Source organism: Plectropomus leopardus, chromosome 10, assembly GCF_026936395.1.
Source record: "Plectropomus leopardus strain MGB_pleo_1.0 chromosome 10, ASM2693639v1, whole genome shotgun sequence".
NCBI lineage: Eukaryota > Metazoa > Chordata > Actinopteri > Perciformes > Serranidae > Plectropomus > Plectropomus leopardus.
The window spans coordinates 5,867,488-5,894,686 of NC_142185.1; the positions used below are offsets into that span (position 1 = coordinate 5,867,488).

Genomic DNA, 27,199 nt, shown 5'->3' on the forward strand with positions numbered 1-27,199 from the left:
TCGATTGGGAGGCTGGATGATGGCATTGTGCAGCCGCATAAAAGGGGTCAGAAGTAGCCTAAAGGTTAAAGAAAGGCTTGCGCAGGGAGGGCTGTTGCTTGAATCTCCGTACTGGTTAGAATAACATGGGTAAGTGGTGGGTAATGTGCTGTTCCAGCACCCATTGTAGAGAAGCCCTTTGACCTGCAGTAATCAATAGTTTTGAAAAGAGCATAGAATCAACTCTAGGCTATATAGTATAATATCAAAGCGGTCAATTGTAGTTCCTAGGAATATTCCATGATGCTCTGGAGACTATAATGTTTTGCCTCTTTTAGCCCATTGCTTTGGTGAAAAGATATGCAATTTAAGCTATGGTCTAAGCCCCTCTTATCAGTCTCCCTTGGTAACCATTTGAACACAAAAGCTCAGACAAAACCACTACCTGCCACTACCAAATGGCAGACAAACTTTGCAACTAAAAAGATGAGCATTTTTAAAGGTGGTATAACATTCAGAGTCTGCAAGGCTGAGCTGAAATGGTGCCAATGGCGGCAATACACTGACAACGGCAACAGTGCTTCAGGGATAATAATGTTAAGCTTGGGGGGAAGGGTAGGTGGCCGTTGCGCTTCTGTAACAATGCTGTCCTGTCATTGTCAGTCAGGATCACGTTATTAGCAGTAACTGCAATGTAAACACAGTGCAAAGTGATTGAGATTAGAAAGCCAGTAAAACATGAATAGAGGGACTCACATGCTCTAACATGCCATGCAGTCAGTGTAGCTAACACAACAAAAAACAGAGCAGCTCAGATCACAACACACAAAGAGAAGTGTTAGTATGATAGTGATTTGTTTGTTATTAGCAGTAACTGCCATGTGAGCACAGTGCAGAGTGGTTGCGATTAGCTAGCCAGTGGAACATGAATGGAGGGACGCACAAGCTCTAACGTGCCATGCAGCCTGCCCAGCCACCACAACAAAAAACAGAGAGGCTCAGATTACTACATACACAGAGAGGTGCTCTCTGCTCAGCATTACTCTACTATACATACTTTAAAAATTAGGATAGTTTGCTGCAATACCTATGTTCTGAATGATTTAAGATGAGCATTTTTTTAAAGTTGGTGGAGAACAAACCAGAGCTAAAAGGACCACTTTAGTGCTTACATTTGTCAGGTAGCCAGAAACACTATTCTACCCTTGCACCAAGTGTGTTTGACTTGTAAATAGTGAATTATTTGCTAGTAAGACAATGGATTGTTTGCTAGCCATAATAACCTCATTAGCAGACGATGTATTTCGGCTGTGTCTGCTTGTTTTAATGTTGTTTTTTTTCTGCTCCTAAAAATACAGCTAATAAACCCAGTGTTTGTTTAGCTTGGTTTTTTTTTGGTTTTTTTTGTTTGTTTTTTAAATCATTGGCCTATAAATTATGCTATCATGTGTTGAAGCACTGAAACAGAACATTTTATTTTGTTCAGGCTGGCTCACTGTCAAACTGTCATGGTGTAGTGAGTCACTTAAAAGGAACAGTCATTCCATTATTAACACCTATGCTTTTAGTTAAAATGTTATTGTGAGAAGTGCCTCTTGTTTTTAGGCCACTTGTGGAAAAGAATGGCTATGGAACAACCTGGTAGACACTAGCCTTACATAATTGTTATAGCTAAGACATTAGCAATAATTTGCTTATTCACAAATTCAGCAAACATGAACAGATCAGATCAGATTCAGCTGACTTGGACTTGGATTCCTGGCCAGCTTACAAATGTAAATCTAATATTCCTACTCTCTGTTGTTTTGGTTTTAGCCCTGACAAAATATTATTATTATTATTATTATTATTATTCTGTAGCTGCTAAATGGTGTTCACTGGCTGAACTTTACCAGTTGGTACTAAGCAAGTAGTGCATAGTGGGTTTATACTGTAAGAGCTTTGTTGGCTGTAAATGGCTGCCAGTTTGATTTAAATAGGGCCACAAAAACAAAACAATGACCTAAAAGAGGCTAAAAAGCCCAGTGACACTGCAAAGTTGGATGATAATTATGTGACATTCACTGTAATGAACCACTTTCACATAATGTTTTCCCTTTATTGTTTATTTCTATAAAGATTTCTGGTTAGTTGACATTTATATTTTCTTTCATATTTAATTTATTCATTTGTATAAATTCATTAATCAAAATGATGGGTTAGCTGGTTGTCAAAATACTGCTTTAGTGGCCTTCTTAAAATGACAAGAGAAAAATTCTGGATAAATGTACACTGTTGCTATACTGTGGCATCATAAACAACCTTAAAGACCATGAAAACCTTTACTCTTTAACTATCAATATTATTACTGACCTCCTCTGTGGGTTCAGAGCAGTGGTTGTCACCCTATGACCCTCAGGGAGTTCCAAGGGCACCCCAGAAAAATGGGGAGTAGTTTATTTTCACTATTTAATTCACTATCAAAGTGAGACTGACGTGAGTAAGATTCGCAGTGACTATTCTGATCATAGGTTTCACTTTCTTTACCGTTACTGCTTCAGCTGTAGCTGACAAGTTTAGAGTTCTGATCTATTAACCAAAATCTTTTCTGATGGAGGTCCCTGAAGCAAAATTTTATGAAATGGGGGTTGGTGACTTAATGTGTATGAGTTTAGGGGTCCTTAATACAAAAAAGGTTGAGAACCACCAGTTCAGAGCAAGGTAGCACTGAGAAAGAGCTGAATCATTCCCTGAATAAATAAAAGTTAAAGTGTAAAAAGAAAAATCTGTAATAAATAGCTCTTCATCAAAGATTTGCTGCAGAAGCAGATTAGAGAGTGGGAACGACAGAATGGTAACAGCATTACAGTGAGTTAGAACCTTTCCAACATCAAGGACGCATAAAAAATAGCTTTGTGCTAAAAATACCTCACCCAAGGACTATTTATGGACTGAAAGGAGAAAGGGATGCATAAAATTTCCATGTTTACCAGATAAATTAAAACCCCTCTAAAATACTGCCTAGAATTAGATGGTTATGTGAGTGGCACAATGGATTAGTTGATTTATTACATAGTTATATTGTTTTTTTTTCTGCAGATTAAGCCACAAGCTACAGGGGTGCAAGGTAGTTTTTAAGCACTGGGACTTGAAATATTTCCTCATTGGTTACTCATGATGTTAATAATTTCAGGTATAGTGTTATTGATGGTGTCATTATTATTATTTTGTTATTTAGCTACTGTGCATACTCTAGTTAACAAATCTACTTCATTGAATTCTAAGTATATTATTTTAGATAGAACAGATGTTATTGCAGATATGTATGTTGTTTTTATGCTGCACGTACTCTGATATTGAGCCTGTCCTTTCAGCCATGCTAACTGCATGGCTCTAGGGATGGCAGTGTTGCTCGGTCCAGCGGGTTACCACTTTGATCCAGACTAACGTGAGTTATCGTATCGATTGCCAAGACATTTCATACAGACATTCATGGTCCCAAGTGAGTGAGGTCTGCTTACTTTCGTGGTCTCCTGACATTTGCTCTTGCCACGCTGATGTTGGCATTTGTAAATAAAAAGTGAAACATTTGAAGAATCCCTGGATGGATTTTCATGACATTTGCTCCAGATCCCCAGAGGATGAGTTCTCAACATTTTGGTGACGAAGCTTTTTCAAATTTTTTATGAGACATTTTTATGAGACATTTTGTTTCTATATTGATTAATCACTGACTTAGGTGATCCTCTGACTTTTCCTCGCTAGAAGTTTTTGGTTGTAACTGAAATATATCCACGACTATTGGATGGCATGCCATATAATTTGGTGCATATATTTATATTGAGGATTGAATGTAGTGAAAAGTTAAAATCACAATTTGTCCAGTATTTTGGGTTATATATAAAAAAGATAATTACACATTTGCTGGACAAGTGCTTTTAAGTTTAAGTAGCACATCTAATCCAATCGCCAAGAAAAAACTTCACATTGCACGTTTCTGCAAACCATAGATACGTTATATTTATACATTATTTTGTACCATGCTGTGGTTAACATGTGGTTAGGTTTATGCACAAAAAACACTTGGTTATGGTTAGGAAAAAATCATGTTTTGGTTTATAACACCCAAGAAGGGATGTGTCAGTGAAAAACACTCAGTGTGGTGGCTCAAAATGCAGCTGGAAAATGCCTTAATGTGCTGCTGAACGCACTCAGGTTCGTTGTCACAAACACCAGTGGAAATGCTGTGAAGGGTCACTGAAACCGATTGGTTTTATTGTTTGTTAGTCTTGAACCGTGCTTGGCATGTGTCTCGCCTAAGTAGCATACCATATACCATCTCCTCCACCTCCTAATGGCAAAATCAACGTATATATTACCTCATTTTAGAAAAACGGATGTGATACACATGAACCATGCAAAAACAACATACTCATGGTTTGCAGGAACATAAAGTGCTAATATTTTTTTCTAGTGACTGGGCTGAGATCTCATGAAAGGGACCTGTGGGTCAATCTAGTACTGGTAAAATAAACAGTGTGACAGTGCATGATCATAGAAAAGGAGAATTAATGCATTAAAACTAAATCTGTATTGCAGTAGCCTTCTGTATATTAGTGGTAGCAGTACATTAAGAAATACATACACTACAGATAAAAACCAACATGTAACAATAGTGATATTTATTCTCCTGGTATGCTCAGTGTACACGTAGCCAACCTACAGTTAAAGCTGCGTTTCCTGCGCCACTCATTTCCCAAAGTGAGTTGTACGGTACAGTCATGAGACTGGCTCGCCAGTATATCAGCAGGATGTGATTTGTGGGTAGAAGTATGTGTTCATTAAATACCCAGGGGGCAATATCTCAGCAAGCTCCTGTCCTAATTCATTCCAACATCAATGCCAGAGGCTGAGCTGCTGCCTTGATTATACCAATTTACCCTCCCACCCACCCAAAAGGAAGACGTGTAATTACACTATTTACTCTGGAGTGCTTTTCCTCTCTGAGAGGCCTTCAAGTAAACACACTTGCTTTGTTTTACTTCTGCGTTGGAGTCATTGTGATTAAAAAGTACAATAATTGTCAAACCGTCTCTGTGAGACTTTAACAGAAACACTAACTCTTTTCATAGCACATTAAGAAATGTAAGGACTGTAGTAAAGGCTCTGATATGGATGGAATAATCTAATCTAATAGAGGGGCAGTGATCACTGTAACTTTGATTGTTACACATAGGTGACATTTATATTAGGGACACTGCGGACATATCCCCAGGACTCTTTGAAATGACCTATTTTGTCCCCATCACTTTTTCAAAAGCGCAAATTGGAAAAAGAATTCTGAAAAATAATTTGGACTATAACAATGTTGATAATGTTTACTTACAGATGAGAGCGCTTTGTGTACATACTATTCTATTACTTACTTATTATTATGTGTACATACCTTATTTCCTCTATGTACATACTTATTTTATTACTTATTTATTGTTTGTTATTGTTATTTTCTTTGTTACATTACACTTTTCTTTTTTCATGGTGCTGTAACATTTGGAATTTCCCCCAATGGGGGATCAATAAAAGAATATTCTATTCTATTCTATTAAAGCTAATTTGTACAATAAGAAATACAGAGTCCAGTGTAAACGTAGATACAACAAACATGCATTGTCCATAAAATGCATATTTACAGCATATTGACTGGCACCATTTATGCTTTTATCAGTGTGCAAATGCATGCTTGTGATTAATAATAAAAGGGTCTAAGTAAAGGGCTCAGCCTTTACTAATAATTAAGGGTTAAAACCTTCTTCACTTCCCCAAACAAGAGGACGGAAGAGGATGGCTGAATCAAATTGTCCAACCCCTGGACTTGTGGACGGAGCCCTTGTGGACAGAGCCCTTGTGGACTTCAGTCACAGGTTCTGTGACATGGTCTCTGGACAGGCCTCGAGTCTGTTTCGCTCATTGCTGTGGAAATGTTTCAGCGGCAACTGCTCTGACATATTCTGTCTGCTTATCTGTCCCTGCAGATAACAAGATACAAAACCTATGTATCTGCTTTTATTATGACTTAACAAAACAAAATTCAAACTTTTCTATACAACATATTGGCTACTCATATTTTGCATGATGTAATTAAATATTGTTTCTGGCCTAAATTATTCAAGTAATGTTTTAATGCAGTAGTTTATAATACGGTTGTTGTAGTTTTTAGTCTGCATTTGGAGAAAAATAGAATGCCATGTCTGTATTGCTATGAATTGTGGGTAATTAAACCAGCAAAGTCCAGTGGAGTCTACACCTCAAGCGGAGGTTCACATAGTCCTCTGAAAGTCCACTTTAAGCCTCTTGTAAACTGGATGAATGGTGGATGTGGACAGCCCTCAGCACAGTGAGTCTGCAAGTGTGGTGAAGTCTGGATATTTAGATTCAGCCTAAGTAATGCCTACATGTGTGCTGACTCAGCAGTGATAACCTCACTGCATTATATTCCATTATATTTGCATGTATTTTGGATTATCACCTACTTTGATTTTGCATTTTCCTTTACAAAAAAACAACATTTCCACACTAAGTTGGTACAGAAGCATTTGTCGGAAATTTTACAGGAAATGAAGTGTTTGATGCTCAAAATATAAAAGGACTTGTCTTTTATACAGTGCCAGAGAGCGCCCACAGCATGACTGCTTATGACAATACAAACCACTCTGACAACACATACACCTCATTTAGTAAAACACTGCAGAATAAATATGCTTAATATTATGGAGGGGACTAAATTGCTGTCTTTTTGTGATTGAGATGAGAAGATGTACACCTATCTCATGTTTTTATTATCTTAAGCTGCCAACAACTCTAAAGCTGAAGTACTGGTGTTTCTGTGCAGTGTCCATGTTCATAGATTTGTATTTAGTGCGTCTCTGGTATGAAACCTTCCAACTTCACTTTTACAATTAAACAGGAAGTTGTGCACTCAGCTGTTCATTAAGAAATAGTTACAACATGTCATTTCCCCTGAAACCACAAACAGTTTTTACATTGATGTGTGAAAATAAATGAGTACAAGATTTTTTACAAATGCTTAGCTTTGCTCTGTTAGGCTTTTTTCATTTCTACTGTAAGTGAAGATTTCAGCTTTAAAGCAGCTTTAATTGCTATTTTTATAATTAAAAATGACTGTGAAAACAATGCGAAAGATGTCTATCACCCGAATGTGAAACTCCACTCAGCTTTACAGAGCTTTAAAGTAGGTTTCAGCTCATAGTTTATCTGTCCGAACTTCAACTTCACTGTTATGGTTCACTTTTACAGCTCTCATAGTGTGATTTTCAGCATCAGTGGCAAGCTGTTTTCAGTAACAAAGCTCTAAAAAAACTGACTGTACACTACCTGTCCAGCACCTAACAGCAGAGAGACACAGTTAGAGACAACCTGGTGGACAGAGTTGAGCATTTAGCAAAACAGAGCTAAAAGAGAGGGAAAGTTGGACATACATTCATCAAGTGGACACAAATATGACTCTAAATTAATAAAAATGTTGCTGGAAGTGCAGATTAGCTGTTTCATAACAAGTTTGCCATATAAACTTGATAACTGATGCTTTGTTAATGTTGTTCACAAATTGCTTCTGCAGGCCCCAAATTGCCAAAAGAAAAAAAGGGCAGTTATTAGAAGTTTAATTTAATTCTCCATGTGTGATTCCAATAGAGTGGTGCATGAGTCCTACAATTGAAAAATGAGTCAGCATTTCTGCACTTCCAGTTCCCCCATTTTGAAGTCAATTTGAATAGATTATTTTTTTGCTAGATGCCTGTAATCTGGTCTGCGGTGAAAAGGTGAAAGGCTAAGAGATTTTCATGCTTTGTTGTACAACGTAAAATAAATCCATAATTTCCCCACTGTGAATTGTGGAGATTTTCTATGTTTTATAAAAGGCAGTTCATAGCAAGTTGCTGAATGAGACTACAGACCGCCATCATGGCGAACAAAGCTTCACCGCCTCCCTTTGGTGGTGACAATTAAGTAATGCGATGATGATATTGTTCATTAAGAGCCTATTATTAGCTTTTTTCTTCTGGCAATTGTATTTAGGCATTTAAAATAAATAAAAGTAGTGTTTATTTGTGTAAATTATCTTGCTGAAAAAATCCAATGAAAAAATCCCATACGCTTTTTTGACGTCATCCCTGCAGCACTCGATATAGTGTTAGCCTTTAGCAGACATATTTACATGTTACAGTAAGAAAAACAGGTGTTCATTTAGCCGTTGTAATTTCAGGGTCCTGGAATTGAACTAATTGCATTTTAGTGGTCAAGGTCACCGTGACCCTGTATTCGTGTCATTCTCGTGAAAGCAATTTCATAAGAATGGCTGCAGGGAATTTCTTAAAATTTGACACAAACATTTACTTGGATTCAATGATGAGCTGATTAGAGTTTGGTGTTTTAAAGTCAAGGTAACAGTGACCTTGCATCTGTCTCATTTTCATAAATGCAATATCTGAAGATGGCTTTAAGGAAATTTCCTCAAATTTGGAACAAATGTCCAGTTGGACTCAAGAATAAACTGATAAGGTGGTCAAAGGTCAAGGTCGCAGTGACCCCATAAAACATGTTTTTGGACATGTTTGTCTCATAGGATATAATGAAATTCTGACTTTTTATATCCAAGAGGTCAAAGGACAATTGTGACATAATAATATTCTTCAAAAATTCTTCTCTGGCCATTTCTCAACGTCAAAACTCAGATACAGAAAGGGAGACATTTGGTCAGATACCGAATTGGTGACACATATGTCTTGGGTGTCCACCTTGAAACTTTGCTGATTGTATAGATCTTCTGTGCTGCCGGGGGGAAGATGTGTGAAGCATCCAAGTTTTCACAGACATGGATGAAAACTGTAAGTGACACTTGACGCTGACCTGACTTGGAAGCACACCACCCCGTGGCGGTGTTTTCTGGTTTTAGCATGTCCTGACAAAGTGGTGAAGATGTTTTCTTGGTTTGCTTTTCTTTTGTCTATTTGCTTGTGGTGTCTAAGGTTGTACTACATTGAGTTTTCTTGGCCGTAGTATTTTTGTAATCATCTAATCCAAGATGTTAAAAGTAGATGGTACTTAATGTTGAGGTGCTTTCCATTATTTGCTGCTTTGGACCTCTAATCAACGGCACTCAGCTGTTAATATATGTAGAGTAAAAGTTATAAAATTACCCTAACTTGCGTTGTTACACATTAATATTGCATATAGGCACATTCTTGCATCCTATTTATAGACTGTAGTTTTCTTATCTGCATACTCCACCTGCCACTGCCTAAATCCTTTATTTTTACATCTCTATTGAAAGCCAAAGTCTTTATTTAACTTCCCAGTTGATATGAGTGAATGAATGAAACCTCCTACTGTTTGTGCATAGTTGTTTATTGTTAAATTAGCACACTGGTGAGATCTTGTCTAAAGAACTGCTTGTCGCTGTGCCTGTTAATAAATGATGAAGTCTAAGAATGGAGTCCCTTCAGTGTCATGGGCTCATTATGCTGTGCATTTTACAGTAGTCTGTTGTAGTGAAGTGAGTTTTTTTATGTACAGTGTGAATGCTTACTTGACATGTTCATTAATCCCTAGAGACTCATAGCAGAGGTTAATTTATGGAAACAACATCACCATTTTAAAAGTTTTATTCTAAATGAGAGATCCGCTATTTGGGAAATGAGATGCCTACTCTTTAATGATTCACTGTGCAAAATGAGCATTTATAACAAGTTATTTTCTAACCTAGAAAAATGCATCTTTAAGGCAAAACTTTTGATGACATTTTCACTGCTGTTAGTTTTCTACTTTATTATTTATTCAGATAAGATTTGTCTGGCAAAATGGAAACAACTTTTGTTTGTGAGCGAGGTTTCTTCCAAAATACATGTATGACTTGTGAAGAGGACGTCATGAGTCATTTAAAGGTACCATGTGACTCTGCTAACTTAATCAACACCTCTGACTTGAGATGTAATCTGGCTGTCAGGCGGGTGCATCTACTCCTGGTTCCTCCTTTATATGGTCTCACTTTACAGTGTGGCTGTAACTACATTACATTAAGGTTGTAACTACATTATTGTGTTACTGTGACTATAGTACATTAAGGATGCAACTGTATTACAGTGTGGTTGTAACTATATTACATTAAGGTTGTAACTACATTATTGTGTTACTGTAACTATAGTACCTTTAGGATGCAACTGTATTACAGTGTGGTTGTAACTATATTACATTAAGATTGTAACTACATTATTGTGTTACTGTAACTATAGTACCTTTAGGATGCAACTGTATTACAGTGTGGTTGTAACTATATTATATTAGGGCCGTAATTATATTATAGTGTGCCTGTAACTATATTACATTAAGTCTGTAACTGTACGGTGCTGCAGTAAGATTACAGTGTGCCTATCTATATATTTTTATATTATAGTGTTGTTGTAACTATATTGCGATAGTCTGGCGACCTGTCCGGGGGTGTACCCCGCCTCTCACCCAATGATAGCTGGGATACGCTCCAGCCCCCCCGAGGCCCTTTCAGTGGTTACGAAAATTGAATAAACACGTGAATATATTACAGTAAGGCTGTATTATTTTTTGTATTATGCTATTTTACATTAATGCTGTAGCTATCTTATGGAGTGTGGCTGTAACTATATTACAATCTGGCTGCAATTATAGTTACAGCCACGCCATAATATATTACTGTTTGGCTGTAACTATGTTACAGTATGGCTATAAGGTATAATGTGGCTGTCAGGGCAGTATATCTCTTCCTGTTTCCTCCTTTTTTTGTCTCACTTTTCAGTGTGGCTGTTACAATAGCACGGTGTGGCTGTAACAGTGTTATGTTGTGACTGTAACTGTATCACAGTGTGTGGCTGCGACATTACACTGTGGCTGTAACTATGTTAGATTTAGGCTGTGGCTGTAATTATATTACAGTGTGTGGCTGTAACTATGTTACAGTGTGGCTATAAGGTGTAATCTGGCTGTCAGACAGGTACATCTCCTGTTTCCTCATTTATTTTGTCTCACTTTTCAGTGTGGCTGTGACTATATTACAGTATGTGGCTGTATTGTTACGGTGTGGCTGTGACTATATGGTAGTGTGGTTTTAACTACATTACAGTGTGGCTGTGGCTCTAATGCCATGCTTTAACTGTGGTACAATGTGGCTGTAAGTGGGACATGCATATGGCGAACAGTCGTACATGTGAGGAGGCTGGAGATAAATTCAGAGCATGCAAGATTACTGTGGAAAATGAACAAAGATCTCCATCTGCTGGCCAACTACTGAGAAACACATTCATGACTAAAAGATGCATTTTGTAATATAAAAAAATAGGAAAATTTTAAGGAAGCATTCAAAGGTGTTCGGAGTCCTTGACAGGCAGAAATAAATGTATATAAACCTTGCATCTCAAAAGAAAGTATCCCAATTTAAGGATATTAACTGCAGTTTATGAGCAATTTTAACTTAATAAATTTTTTTATAAAGTGCAACTATATGATGCCTCTAAAGAAAAGTTATAAGAAATAGGTTCAAGCACGAACTTATCAAAAATACAAAGTTTCCTTTTAAGTATCCGCGTAGCATACTTTAGCTATACTTTAAGGCAATAAGATGAAATAAAAAAGTTAATTAACATTCTGGAGTTACAATGTCAGTCATACAGAGAATGAGAATTTGCCATCATCAACCACAAGTCGACTGTTTTGGAAGGTTAAATGTGAGAGTGTCATCTGCTGGCTTTTAACTGTAAGTGACAAGAACTGCTGAACTAACACATCTCACATCTATCTGATTAATGGGGAACATAGCACTGAGGCATCATAAACAATATGAGGTTTGGATCCCGAAATAGTATTTTAAAAGAGCACAACATACCGACTTAAAGACCGGATACTGCAGACAACCACCAGGGGGTGATATAGATGGAAAACGACAGCTCCTAGAGCGTGAACCCAAATTATCTTCAATATATGGGCTATGACTGGAACCATTGCTGTTTCTATCTATGTTATCAGCACTGCACCTACAGTGCAAACTGTAAGTCAATCCACAGCGAAACAATTTACAAAATATCTGTTGTTGATATTTGGATATTTGTTAAATGGTTTGTAGACCACTTTTTGAGATGCTCGTTGACATCATTCTTCAATTGAGCTATGTCTGACATGGCATGACTACAGAGGGAATATTAAGTCCCCAACAATGAACAAAGCTGATCCACATTTGGATTCAAGCAGCTGCTGGCATTTAAATGCCTGTTATAAAACACACATTGCATTTTCAGAATTATCATTACTGAAGTTAGAATTTTGGCCTTACACCAATTCAGACATTTGGACAACAGTATGCAGTCACTTGACATTTTTATGTCATTTTTATCAGATGTGACTCTGGAGTATCCAAGGTGTTAAATAATATTCTCCTAAAAGAGGGATTCATTAAGTACTTCCTCTAAAGACAGTTTAAAAGAACTGCAAGGCTTTGGAGGTCAATGATTAAAAACTATATTTAAACAAACAAAAAAAACCAAACATATTTTGCATGAACTGACTTAAAAGGACAATTTAAAATAAACCTAAAGTTATAGGTACAGTGTGTAGGATGTAGGGGGATATATTGACAGAGACGGTTTATAATATTCATAACTTCCTCATTAGTTTACAATTGTCTGAAAATAGGGATCATTGTGTTTTCTGAACCTTAGAAAGAGCTGTTTATAACTACATGTGGAGCAGATCCTCTTTCACACAGTCTGCCATGCTGTAGTCCAAAAAAGACCAGCAGAACACTAGCTCTTGATCGGGACAGTTTTGCGTCGGCTACCATCGTGCTCCTACAAGCTTGACACACAGTTTCAGCTGGTTGCAATCTGCAACCTCAATGCTAGATGCCATTAAATCCTGCACACCAGACCCTAAATGTGACAGTTCTCATGGAAAAAAAAAAATCATCTCATAAGCTCTACATCCTATTCTGTATCTCACTGTTCTCCAACTGTTATCATCAAAACACACCGAATGTGAAGGATGACTCAGCATGATGACATCTGGCCAAATGTGAAATTCTCTTAAGCTTGTATTAACCACAGACCTTATTTCAGACATCTAAGCAAAAACCCATTCAAAAAACCCACTGACCCTGAGACGAGGGAACCAGGAGTGCTATCTCGAATTGACAGACAGTCAACAATATCTTATGCAAAAAACTTGTTGTCAGTTGAGTGAGGTAATTAGTAGGCAGCAGCAGACACTGTGACTCGCAACCCAAGTAATGGCAGCTCTAAAAAGATGGCCGAACACGCATTACCTGCTTCCTCTGTAGCTTATACTAATTTGGAGACAATGTGCTAAGCTTTGAAAGGATCCAAAAGGGGAAAAATGTTGCTAGTTTCAAACATCTTGGTCTTTCAGAATTCAAAACACTAGAGGAAAGCAGGTGGATTTTTATTTAAATGCACTGAAAAACTCACAGGGCAAAAGACAGATAGAAAAATAGTAACAGAAAATCTGAAATTGAAGTGAAAGCAGACAAAGCATCACGCAAACTTTGTCAGCAGATTGTGTTAACCTTGTTGTCATGGATCATTCCATGTTCAAATTCCCATTTTTCTGAGCACTTCAGAGTTGACTTTAAAATTCATCTTTCACACCACCACAGACCTTGTAATGATATATGTAGCACTGTAGGTATTTACAGATAGTTAGGACCAGAACTAGGTTCAGAGGAGTGGTTTATAACCAGCTCTCAGGAATAACAGAGCACACACAGAGAGATATGGTTGGCATGTTTGTGCCAGTATATTAAAATAAAGGCATTTCTTTTACTCGCTCACTGTGTGCAATTGCGAGTGATCTGCTCGCACTGTACAACCCTTATACATATGTATTGGTACCACATAACACACTTCACACTTATGATAGAAAACAGAGGATTAAAATCCTAAAAAAACACATTAAATAAAACCCAAATCTTAATATTTTCCTACTTTATCTCATATTGGTTCAGCTTAAACCTATTTGAGTTTAGGGAATAATTTCAATTTAAGGTCCTGTATGTTGTTATTTAGTTTCTGGTTTTTCTTTGAGTTTGCTCAGTTCACTTTTAAAATCTCAATTAGGCCTTTTGTACGAGTTTGGTTCTCCTTCCTCTTAAGTTTACTCAGTTAGTACAGTTAGTTTGAATTTACCATAACACAACCTCTTTTGCAGGCACAAAAGATATGGAGAAGCAAAATTCTCAGAGTGTAATCTGTCTTTTTAAGTTCTCTATTAGTCTAAATGAGATCCACTGCATAATGCAGCAAATACAGAAAGTTCAGTCCTACCATGATCGCAGTGTGTGAATCAGTGTCCTTATCCTTGATGTGCAGGTTGGTCTTGTAGAAGCAGATGCCTACCAGCATGATTTCTCCGATCATGATCAGGTGGCTCACCATCTTGTTTCCCCTGCCTCAGGTGTGCCCACACCAAATGATCCTCACTGTATAACAGGGCAGTACAAATGCAGATGTTTTAGTCTTACATGTCTCAAGACACAGTGAAGAACCTGAGGAGCATTGGCAACTAAATATCAGTTAAAATGGTAAATTAAACCACAAAATGGCAGCAGCCTTCACCTCACCTTACTGATGAGGCTAAACTTGACCATGCCTACTGCACAGAGTTTCTCAATTACACAAAGAAAAAACACAGAATACACAATATAAACTTGTTCACACTGTCTTAGCTAAGCTATGGGCAATTTCAGCTAAACAACTGCTTGAAACCCAGAAAAGTAGTTTACTAATAATAGATAATAGAATAATAGAATTCAGCAATTATAGGCGGAAGGTAACAACACAAAATCCTCCAAATATGATGGAAAAACAAAAATGGACTACCCCCTCAACTTGCTTTTTTTTTTTTTTTTTTAACTCTATTCTTCCCTTTTCTCCTCACTTGTCCGTTTACTGCTTGGCACTCCCTGGCTTGTCTCTTGCTGTCTGCTGTTGTGTTTTTCCTGTCTCGCCCAGCAAGCGGTGCTACGTCTGCACTGATCGGCTTTTATCTGCAGCACTGGTTAAAGGAACAGTACACAAAGTAAAATTGCAAAAATAAACAATATAGCTAACAATATACAGTGCTTTTCATACTAATTAACATGAAATCAGTTGTCGTTTATCTGCCAACATCATATTTGTAAATTTTTAGATCCTTTATTTGTTTAAGGTTATATTAACCTATGTTACATACAGTTCTGCTGACTACTGTTTTATCTTTATTGATCTGTATTAAAACTGTGCTGTGATCCAACATCGAGGTGCCTGACTCTGGCAGTAATCTGCAAACATCACTAGATGGCAGTGCTGATTCAAAGTTCACATGCTGCCAGGTCCTTCAAGTTTCCATTTTTTTTTTTTTTTTTAAAGATTTTTTGTATGATTTCACGGTTCTGTCCTCCACATTGCATGCAAAGAATGGAAATACGCAACTTCATTTTTTCAGCTTGAATACATACTTCCAATAAGTCACTGTGTTTACGGGCTCTTCTAGGACAAAGGTGAAAACAAAGAAAAGGGAGAATCAGATATAATACATTATCTAAAGGACAACAGTGATAGAAGGCAGTGTTGAGTCATTTCAACAGTTATTGATAGTTTTTCCCTAAATGCTGTCCCTGGTATAAATGATGGTTCGTGATCGAGTAAAATGTGAATAAAATTCATTTGGGCTGAATTTTAAATAGACCCAATCCCTGTTAATTGAATGACCTTCTGTATTGACCCCAATGTCTTGTCCAGAATACACAAAGTTAAGGGAGATGTTGCCAAGTGTGGGAGTCTTCTGAGCTACCCAACTGAAAAATGATGAGTACATTTCAGGACACCTCATTATTGGATAACAATATTAATTGGGATTGTGAGCAGGTTTGACCTCCTGCACAGAGTTCTACTACGCCTGTTTTATCTAAAAAAATCTGCATTTCAAACCACATTTTACTGAAAGAAGCATCTCTAGTGAGTCACTAAAGTCACTACTCTGAAAATGTTATTGATTCAGTTTTTAGTGTCAACTCTATTATTTTTTTTTTTACTAATTTCAGGACTCTGGTATTGAGCATGTTTCTTACTTGTATGACTTTCTTTGACAATTTGAATGTCAAGTGACGTTGGTTAGGTTAAGCTAAGTTCAGAAAAAATGAAGAAAAAAGAAAGAAAAGAAAAGAAAACCCTTTATTGATCCTCACACTGTGAAAATTGATACTTGTGGCTCAGTGCAAAATTAAACATAGGATAAAAATATTTTTTTAAAAAAAGGATAATATAAATATAAAAAAATAAGTCCTGAATTTAACATCAATCAGTTGCACCTATGCCTTTACCTGCTGTGTTAAGTCAAAATTTCTGCTTTGACAAAAGTGAATCACTGTGGTGATATCCAGGGCTGGGGTCAGACACTGCAAATATTAAGGGCTCAGCCCAAACTGAGGGCGTACTCCCCCTTGGAGATTTCTTTTCCCATATATGGCAGCTATGAACTCTATTTTCAAGCTGTTTAAATGATTAAGGGGGATATATTAGCAGAATATAATATAATAAGTGTGTTTTCTTTAGCTTATAATCACCTGCAAATAAAAACTGCTTTGTTTTTGTCACCTTAGAATTAGGAGTTTATATCACCTTACTGAGCAGGTCCTCTTTCACTCCACCTACAATACCACCATTTGCATGTCAGCGCTGTAATTCTATTGCAAGTCTTCAACCTTAATACGTGGGGAAAGCTTCTGTTAAATGCAATCTGCAACTTCACCATTAGATGCCACTGTATCCCACACACCAGACCTTAAACATGTTAGTTGCCAAGGTGGAAAAATCATCCTGTTGAACTGTCATCCTATTCTGCATCTGCTCTTCAAGTGTCTTTATCACCCATAAACAAATGTTGATGATGACTAATTTTCTATCCTGCCATCGTGGCATACTAATCCTGAAACTTATTTTTGTTAAATTGTGCTGAAGAATAGTTCCCACAATAAATGTTTAGTTTACAAATCTGCTACATTTAAACCCATGCTCTACAAATGTGGTCTTCAATACTCTGAATTGAATATGAGGCCAACAGAAAAACATGTTTTTTTCTCATGAACCTTAGATTTCTTTATGAAACTGCATTGTACGATAAAGAAAAGGGGCATATATAATTATCTGATTGACACAAAGTTAAAGGTGTTTTAGAAACATAAATATTCAGGGCTTTTTGGACAACAGTCAGGGCCGGAGCCCCAGAAGATACCCCCGGCTTTGGTAATAGTAAGTTAAAGTTCTTGCTGATGTATGTTTCTAATTAATCTGACACGAAATTGAAATCATGTAAATTGTTTGTGCACATTTGTCTACACCAAAAACAGTGTGGATAAAAATTAAAGATTTAAAAACAGCAGGACTAAAAAAAAATACAGGGAAAAGAGAATAATTGAGTAAGATACTGCAATTACAAAATTTGGAATTAGTTCAAGGCCATCATGTAATTCAGCAGCTTTTGTTCCTGTGAAGCAGCACTGCATGATGTAGAAGAGCTGATTCACTGAGTCACAAACCTGTGGCTGGAGGCTGCTGCCAGAGCAGGCTGAGGAAAAAAAAAACTCACTGATTATTTCTGAAATAGACTGGAAACCATTATCATTTTGATTGGCACTTCTGCTGGCCTCTTCATATTCCTTCACAGACACTTAAAGAATATGAATTTCCATTAAGCTGATGCAATGTAAGGATTTTAGAAGCACAGTGTAATTCATAGAGAGAAGATGAAAACTCTCAAGTATATTAATGCAGGTTTACCAGGATCAATGAGTCCATCTTGTCAACACAAATTTTGCGTTCTCAATTCATATTTACTGTCAGCAAAATAGACCACAGAAACATTACATTTCTTTTGTGTTGCGCTGCCCGTCTGTCCATCTGTCCCATTCTCATGAGCGCTATATCACAAGAATTTTAATTTCTAGAAATTTAGCACAAACATCAACTTGGACTCAAACTACAGTTTGGTGTTCACAGGTCAAAGGTCAAGGTCACTAGACTTGTCTGTCTCATTCATGTGAACTCAGTATCTCTAGAACACCATAAGGGAATTTCTTCAAATTTGCCACAAACATTCACTTTGCCTAAAGGATGAACTGATTAGATTTTGGTGGCCATACATCAAAGGTCTAGGTAATTGTGAAACTGCACCTGTCTCATTCTCGTGAATGTGATATCTCGAAATCTCCTGAAAGGAACTTCCCCAAATTTGGCACAAACTCCCACTTGGACTTAAGAATGAATTGATTAGTGGTCAAACGTCAAGGTCACAGTGACCTGACAAATTACTCCATTACTCAAGAATTCATACACTAATTATGACAAAGTGTCAAACAAATGTCTGATTGGATAAAATGAAAGCATTTTACATCCAAAAGGTCAATAGTCAACTTCACTGTGACATTATCATTTTTGGCAAAAACACTTTTCTGGCCATTACTCAATGTCAAATCTCAGGAACAGAAAGGGAGACATTTGGTCAAATGCTAAATTGGTGACACTAATCTTGGGTGCCCACCTTAAACTGTGCTGAGTGTATAGATCTTATGTGCTGCTCGGGGGAAGATGTGTGTGAAGCATCCATGTTTTCACAGACATGTATATAAACTGAAAGTGCAACTTGACTGGTGCACAGAGCTGTACAACAGTGTGCTGCTAATTCTAGTTTTCAGTTGAGTAATAGTCAGACAGGTAAACACCCAAAGGATGAGCCATGAGTAATATGGTCATTATAATATTAACAACACCTGAACCTTTGCTAGCAGGATGAATACATTCTTGGATGTTTCAGATATTCAGGTATTTGGTTCTAAAATGACATTTTACCCCAAGGCCCTGTTTTGCTAACTCAGAACCTGTCAGCTGTGGGGAAAACATACATGTCGACGCTAATTCAAAACTACAGCGTGTGCGGTGGAGAGAGGAGAGAAGCTGTGCACCGGCCCTGCTCTTTTCCACACTGTCCTTTTAAAGTAAGGGAGAAGGGAAGTGAACAGATGTACTGTATCTTTTGAAATCTTCAGTGGGATTATCATATGCAAGATTAACAACAAACTAACTGTGTTTACTCCTCTCCCCTACAGCTACACCACCACGACTGATCCATAATAATAATCCCCAACTGAAGAACAAACAACATCTGGGCGTGGAGAGAAGGGAGAGGGCGAAGTCTCAGCAGGGTGGGCGGCAGATGGTGACACTGCAGCAGCACTTCTCCAGGTAGCACCTTCACCACACCAACAGCCAGGCTGCACACACTCAAATACAATGACATGCTCTGCTAGAGCCTGATTTTTAAAGGCAAATACCAATGCTGATATTTCAGAGCCTAAAGGGGAACTCAATCAATCTTGCACATCAAAGTGTGTTTGAGGTGTTGGGGAGTACTATTGCACATGTGGAAAAAAAGTTGTAGAAAGCCTCTTGTGGCTCCAGAGGGAGCTGCACAAAGTTTGATACATTTGGTTTGGTCTGATGACTACAAATCTGGAGGTGAGGATTAAGAAAGGAGCAAGCGAACCAGACTTCTGTAGGCCACTGCTCATCTCTGCTTGAGGCTAGAGGCTCAAGGCTACATTAGCTTCTACTAGCATTACACACCAGAATCTCTGACAGAAAGTCGAAAAAGTGGTCGAACTGCATTGTTGTAGGCAGGGGCGCCATAGTGGGGGGTGGGGGGGGGGTGAGACTGATTACCCAAGGCCCAAATAGGAAGGGGGACAAAAGATTTTTTGTTTTTGCACATTTTTATTCATTAAATTAAAATTTTAAAAGACTTAAACTGAATAAAAAAAAATAGAAGAAGCTCTCTGAGGCCCCTCTCACCCCTTAATGGTGCAAAATTGTTTAGGCCATCCCAGCACAAGGATTTTTCTCTAAATGCAGCAAAGAAAAAAAGAAAGGAAAGGGAAAGAAAACAAAATTACTATAAAAATAATTCATAAGGTGCGTGAGAGAGACATGGATTAGGAGAGGAAGGGTGGGGGTCCCGCAGAGACAGCTTATGCATAGGGCCCAGAATTCGATGCTACACCGCTGGTTGTAGGTGCCAACTTTGGCACGCCGGAAATCATGGAATAAAAAAGAAAAAATGACTGGTTCTGCTGTATTGATTTTGATCCTATTAAAAACAGAGCATCATGAGTCCGTCAATGTTACAGGCGCAGGGGCGTCATGGTGGGAGGAAAAATGGGTCTGATAAACCTGGGCCCCCCAAAATGCCTGGAATGAAACCTTTTTTTCCCCTAGGTAATTAGTTTCCTAACTAATTTAAAATTGTCTTAATGATTTTTTTGAAGACTGAAGACTGTTCTAAAATATCTATTTTTTGAAGTCTACGTCTTCCATACTTCCAGGATATACCTGTATTTATGTGTTTTACCCCTCTTGTAAGTGTATTTTGAAAAAGACTGTATGTTACGAACAGAATCTGTACATTTCCTGTGAAATCTGTTGTGTATTTTGAAGGACAAGATCCATATGACACAGGAGGCAAAGCAAGGCATTTTTTTATATAGCATGTTTCTTAACCAAGGGTAACCTAAAGTAGTTTGCAGATTAGTCAAGTCAAAGGCCACTGTGGTCCAATCATAAAGCATGCCCCAAAGAACTGTACAAATACTAATTTCAAATCAATTTCAATTGCAGTTTCATCTATAAAGTCCAATTTCATATGCTTTACAACATATGACAATGACATCCCTTTGTCCTCAGACCCTCAAAGCAGATAAGGATAAACTCCAGCAAGGGTACCTTGCGCCTTTCATTTTGACGTGTAGGTCCAATGACAAAGTGGCAGTATTTGACAAGTTGAGATGAGAGCACCTAATTATATCCAGATCTTTTCTTTGTCCAGTTAGTAGCTTATTTTTAATTTAGCCGTTTTTATGAACAACCATTTCTCATTCTAATGTGGTGTAGGCGCCTATTATGATATTGTAAAATGTCCACGTAAGATGTTTTCATAGTTCATTACTTATTTGATTAGATTTGTGAAAGAGTGTTGTCCTCATTCCACTCAAGCCATCACCTAGCAGCGCTACAGCTTGCCAGTTAGGGTGACGTGAGTTTTTTCTGTGAGGTATAATGTTTCAGAAAGTTCCCCTCTATCACAGTCTTGGTAGATTAAAAGCCAGTGGCCACAAGTCAATGACAAAGCGTCCAACCAAGCGACAAACATAATACATAGTACACATCCATCAAAGGCCAAACACCAAATGTGATGAACTGCTGGGCTTCTGTGGTGACATCCAACATTTTCATTAGCTTGAGAGCCCACTTTATGTAGAGATCGCCTTTGAGAGAAAAAAATCTGCCCCGTTTTATTAGAGGACTCGACACTAAAACTTGATACGAGGTGTCAACCTACTGCAGTGAGAGGCTACCACCGTGCCTCCATGTATTGATCTCTCCTCGCAGCATGCCATAAAGGGAAATAATAACCAAGCATTATGTCCAGCCAACTGTTAGGCTGCTGACGGCCCCTCATGATCCAAGTTCGATCCCATCTGCATATGCTCAGCGAGCTGTGAGATTAGGCCTGATGATTTGTGACTGTAAGTTAATTCACCCTTGCCATGCAGAAGAGATCTGAACCTCTGCATGATATTTGGGGATATTAGAAATTCAGACTGTTTTTCTCTTCTTAGCACAGGGTGATGTGTCAGTCCAATGTAAAGCACTAAAAACATAACTATCCTTTCATATAATGGTCAAATTGTGGTTTTCACTACATTGTTTTCTTTCAACCACTGTATTCTCTTCAGTATTTTGAGGTTCATTTAATGTTACATGCGTGTCTCATCCAAAGCAGCCTTTTTGAGTCGACCCTGGCTGTCGGTCCTCTGATGACATTTTCTGGTGATATGGCTTCAAACATTGGCCTCAAAGGACTCTTAAGTGGCAATGATGAAGCTCTGGAGGATCCTTTATGTCTCATATTTTATTTATTGAGCAAGTTTATCACTTAAAACTTGACATCAACAACTTCCAAGTTTTCAGATATTTTCCGTCTGAAATATCTGAGTTGTTATGGATCAATCCCTTTTTTTAGACACGCAACGAGCAGCAAATCATCTCAGAGTCATTTCGTTGGCGCACCATTTAAGATGCTACTTTTTGCTACATTTCTTTTTTTCAAATGTCACATCAGCAAGTTTTTATGACTGTATAAACACTCTTCATTTATCTGGTCTTTTTTATCACACAAAGTGATTTTTTGAATCATTATGAGGAGGAAAAAAAAATATCTAAAACTTTTTAAATATTTTCATTCAAAAATCTTTAAACAACCTTTTGTACGTTACATAACAGCCAAGTCGCCAGAATTTTTTTAACATTGTACGTTTCTGCAAACCACAGATAGATTACATCTGTACATTTCATACGTATCATATCGCAATCTAGAGTGATGGTAAATGAGCTGACTTTGTCAAAGGGAGGGTGGATGGCATACCTATATATGCAAAGACGCCTGCCAAGTTGTAGACGACTGTTCGAGACCAACAAACAGCAAAACTGGTTGGGATTTTGGAAGTCATTAGGTGGGTCTCCATTAACCCTCAAATTGCACAAATTGAAATTGTTAATGTAAAATTCATCAAATGGAAACACGTCAATTTCAAACAAGCTTTCATTTATTTCATAAAAGGTTTTGACTCGCATGAGATGGTATTTCATGCAATTTCGAAAACCCCATATTTCGCAAAACTGCAACGGAAACACTTTTTTTTTGCCTTTAACCTACTCTGCAGAGATAACCAGTTTATAAACAGCTATGCCTATGAGCTTGTCGGTGGGAACTGGCTCCCTCAGACATGATGCAGCAGGTGCTACAAGAGGTGTTACTGCATCGTATAACTCTTCAAAAGTTGAGCGGATCATTCGGAAGTTTTGGATCCACAATTTTTCTGCGAAATAGTGATGGGCTTCCCCGTACAGTTTGTGCGTGGTAGTGGTTCCGTTTTCAGTGAGATGGGGAAAGGGGTCACGTTATTACAGTAGTAAAGGGGGAAAGTAGGCCATTCATTCATACATTGTTGTACATGATGAGCTGAGGGTCCTGCTTTGAAAAGTGCAGCCAGTGGCAAAATGTCACAGAGCAGCAAAACCCCTCTGGTTAGGGGTCACTTCCATTGAAGACAAATATCTATGTCATATGAATACTGTAAACACATGCATGGTTGCACATGTGTGTCTACGGCCCAGTCGCCTAAAGAAAATGTTGGCATTGTTTGTTTCTGCAAATAAGACCATATTTGCAAGCTCCATATGTATCATATTAATGTTTTACAGTTACGTTTTCCAGCAGCTTTTTAGACACTAAACATGGGCATTTTAAGCCTAAATCTGATCTTTATGATACGACCATTATGAGGTGGTTTCTGTGCCTAAACCTAACCACAACTAAACCAGAGTTTTCAACATAAACACGATTTCTTATTTTTAGCTGATTATACACTGAAGAAACTTTTATTCATTCATTCATTGTTCGTAACTGTTTGTCCTGGAGCATATCCCAGCTGTCATTGGGCAAGAACTAAAGAAACTTATTATATAATATTCCATTTCTGCAAATATATCCCCCTCAATCTTACACACAAGATCGTTAAGTTTTTCATGCATGTCCTGTTTTATTGTGTTGTGTGCCATTGTTGTAAATGTATGTCTTGGATATACTGCTTCTTGTCTTAAAGGAAAAACTTCACCATTTTACATAAAAGAATCTCTTTAATCCTTTAAAACCTGGAGCAACATCACTTTTCCTGTGCTGCTTTCAGAAGCCTTTCACTATTATTTAAAGCTTTGAACTCTGAGCAATTTCTTTCAAAAAAAGGGGAAAATGGAAATGAGCAACTTGATAGGAAATGTTGCAAAAATTACAAGAAATTAGTAAATCTAGATTTTTTTTCAAATAGGGAAAATGTCTAGGGAAAAAAGAGAAAAGCTAGGGAAAAACGTTATTTATGATAATCGTGATTACAACACAGAATTACTGTAATTTTTTATGCGTTTTACTAATTTTGATTAATTGGTCATTTTGGGGTCATTTCTTCTTTCATTGCTCATCGCCTTCTCTCCATGTTTTTGAAAAAAACATTTTTCGGGTCATTTACTTTTCTTACAACTAGATTTCAAGTAATCTATGTATACCTCTGTCGAATCTTGCAAATTTTTAAATTAGTTCTTCTTTTGTTGCTCACTGCCTTCTCCCCATGTGTTTGTAAGAAAGCAAGCCTATTTACTCAGGTTTCAAAGGGTTTTTAGTTGTGGGAAGTTTAGCTCAGCCTGTGAAATCAATTTTGAATCTGTCTCTTAAGTTGTTGTTTTGTTTTTGTTTTTCTAAATTTAATTTAATTTTATAGTTTTTAATCCACAATGTGGTCAGCACCACAATACAACCATTTGCCAAATCCAGTTTCTCACACTAACTAAGAGCAAAACAAAAATGCAGCATTCATTCAGCAACACTGCTGAAATGAGGTTAAACATAGTGGGACAATCAGACCACAGACATGCAGTCATGAGATTTGGATGGCGAGGAGAGTACGAGGCCTTGTTAGGTCAGAGCCAGACAGGGTGGGAGCGTGTTTTTGCCCTTTCTGAGAGCACTCAGCTGCACATTATTCCCCACATGGTCCACAGGGAGACCCACTTTTCCTTCAGTGCCCAATCAGAAACACCGAGTGGTGACTAACTCGGGGCTGAGGAAGCCAAGGAGCCGTGTGGTTAGCCTCATTTCAGATGACCAACACCGGTGAGAGTCAGAAGTGAAGCAGCATGGGGTGACTGATGACTGAGTGCGACAAAAAGTGGAGGCAATGAATGAAAAATTGCTCAGAATAACATGAATTTTGATGGGGCTCAGGTGAATTTGTGCGACTTCATGAGGAGCAAGCATGATGAGCCAAAACTTTGAGGACCAGCTCTTGCTTTGGGAGAAAATGATCAGTGTTGCACTTTGTGATGTTGAGGTTCAGGTGCTGTGAAACATAACCCAAAAAATGCAGAAAAGAGATTTCTATAATCTTTACTTAGAGTTTTCAAGAAAGTGTGTTGATTTTTCGGTTTTTGGATGCAGGCAGGTGTAACTTGAGTAGTATGAAGATGCACTGATTTATTTTTCGCATGAAAAATAAAACGTTAGTAAGTATTAGTGGTAAAAGAGGGCGGCATCATGCATTTAATTAAGTTCAGTTTAACTGGGGGACAACAGATGGGAGCAGAGTGACACATTGACCATAACTACCACGTTAGCCACTTTTAGCTAACATGGATAATGCTGCTGCTTTGTCAGTGGACAAGCACATCAAAATATGACATTTTAGGCACTCTACTGCCTCAGTTTTGGATGTTAGATGTCATTTTACACCTGTTAGATGTCTTCTGTAAATACATATACCATTTCACATGAAATGTACCATTTCTGTTCATTACAACAGTCTTTTTTTTCAAAACACTTGGTTTTTGGTTTGTTTTCTCAAGTTTTGGCAACAAATATCCATGGTGAGGTTTAGAAAAAGTCACCCCCCCCCCCCCCAACCCGACATGGACTTTCTTGCTCTTTATACATTGAAAAGAGCTGCGGGTAGGGGTAACTCTGTGCGTTTGTATGTGACGCTGATGTCCAAAGACAAAGCAGCAACATTTTACAATAGAGTATGGACAATATAGACAATGACTGTTGCCTGCCTGCTGCTTCAACCATCGCCTATTGTGCCAGCGTAAAAAATGCCTCTGTTCGTTGGTGGACTTGGTTGTGAGAACAGGCTGGGGGGCTGCACAACTAATCAAATATTTATCGTGATCACAATATTGGCTTCCCAAAATTAAATTAACATGACCAGCTGCTATACTGATGTTTAAAATGTGTGCTCTGCTCATAGAAAACTGCCTTCCACACTGACAGCTACTGCAGCTGCCTGTAAAAACTTGAAAACTCTGAATGTTGCGGCTGCAGTCCAAATTACAGTAAAAGAGTTATCAAAAAAGAGAGCAGACACACAAAATTAAAATTAAATGTCTGGAACAGAAGGCAAAAAGCCAGTCCTGCATCATCATATGTTGTTTGGAAGTGTTTCAAGGCGAAAAAAAAAAGAAAAGAAAAATCATCCACTTGAAGTTGGTGTGACAAAATAAGGATACAGGTGCCCATTTACACACCCATAGCAACTGAGGAACATAAAAAGTAATTTGGAATTGTGTTTCTGGCAAATGTTAGTAATGTAATGTAAAGTAATGTAACATTCACTCTCTTTTAGCTCTATTTTGGTCACATTTTTACACTGAAATATGCCAGAGAGTTCTGTACAGCAAATGGGAACTGTTGTCTGTGGTACACTATGACTGACCGTCACAAGTGGTCATGGGATTGAAGGTAAAATTATTTATTATAGCCATTTAGTTTGAGATTTTTGGGAGCTGCTGAATTACACATTTAATTGACATTTTGGTCTTAATTGACTGACAGATTTTTTTTTGCCTGTTTCACTGACATGATTCCCATGTACCATCATATAAACATTCACAGTGATAGTGTCTGTATTCTCCTTCTTATAGCCTGCTCAGATCCTCCGAAAATAACTCAGTTTGCCTTTTTCTGCACTTAAAACTCAAAGAATATTTGCGACCAGTATTCTCCCTCCCATCGCCACCCCACCCGCTGATTTCATTTTGTGTGGGTTTGTTTCGGGTCAGTGGCAGTAACTTGGGGCAGGAATGCCAATGGTGTGCTCACAGTCAGCAGCTAGCGTTAATGGCTGTCCTACACGCATCAGACAGGGGGGAAAGCTGCTCTGGGAGTGACAGGGCAAAATGTCACTGCGTACAACATTATGAGGAACATGGTCAGTGTCCATCAAGCATACATAGCTCAGAGGGAAAACAATTACAAGATCACAAGGCGAGACTGCACTGATACAGTGGAGGACATTTCAACAAATGTCAGCTGCAGCATTATGAGGTCTTTGAAGCCTTATTAACATGTGGAAGTATTATATGGATAAAAACAATGTGAAGCTGTACAAAACAGCTCTGTGCGCTGAAAAATAAGAAAACTAAGTTTGAAACAGAGCTCTGATGTCTGCAATGCACTTTTCTGTGGACAAACTGCACATAGTCGTCTATTTACAGTA

At 37.9% G+C, this 27,199-nt stretch overlaps 1 protein-coding gene and 1 long non-coding RNA gene across 5 annotated transcripts in view; one reads left to right on the forward strand and one right to left on the reverse strand.

The window, feature by feature from the left end:
• The window catches only part of LOC148188467 (uncharacterized), an 86,900-nt gene that overhangs the window by 9,753 nt on the left and 49,948 nt on the right, over nucleotides 1–27,199 (reverse strand). The window contains exon 3 of the long non-coding RNA XR_015777603.1: nucleotides 14,334–14,488. This is a non-coding gene — a long non-coding RNA (uncharacterized LOC148188467). The remainder of the gene's footprint in view (nucleotides 1–14,333; nucleotides 14,489–27,199) is intronic.
• Nucleotides 1–27,199, forward strand: part of LOC121949025 (nck-associated protein 5-like) — a 90,776-nt gene that overhangs the window by 4,030 nt on the left and 59,547 nt on the right. For all 4 annotated transcript variants that reach the window (XM_088082926.1, XM_042494610.2, XM_088082925.1 and 1 more), the window contains exon 2: nucleotides 19,151–19,286. In XM_088082926.1, coding sequence (XP_087939052.1) covers nucleotides 19,258–19,286 — 29 coding nt within the window. In that variant the 5' untranslated portion in view covers nucleotides 19,151–19,257. The remainder of the gene's footprint in view (nucleotides 1–19,150; nucleotides 19,287–27,199) is intronic.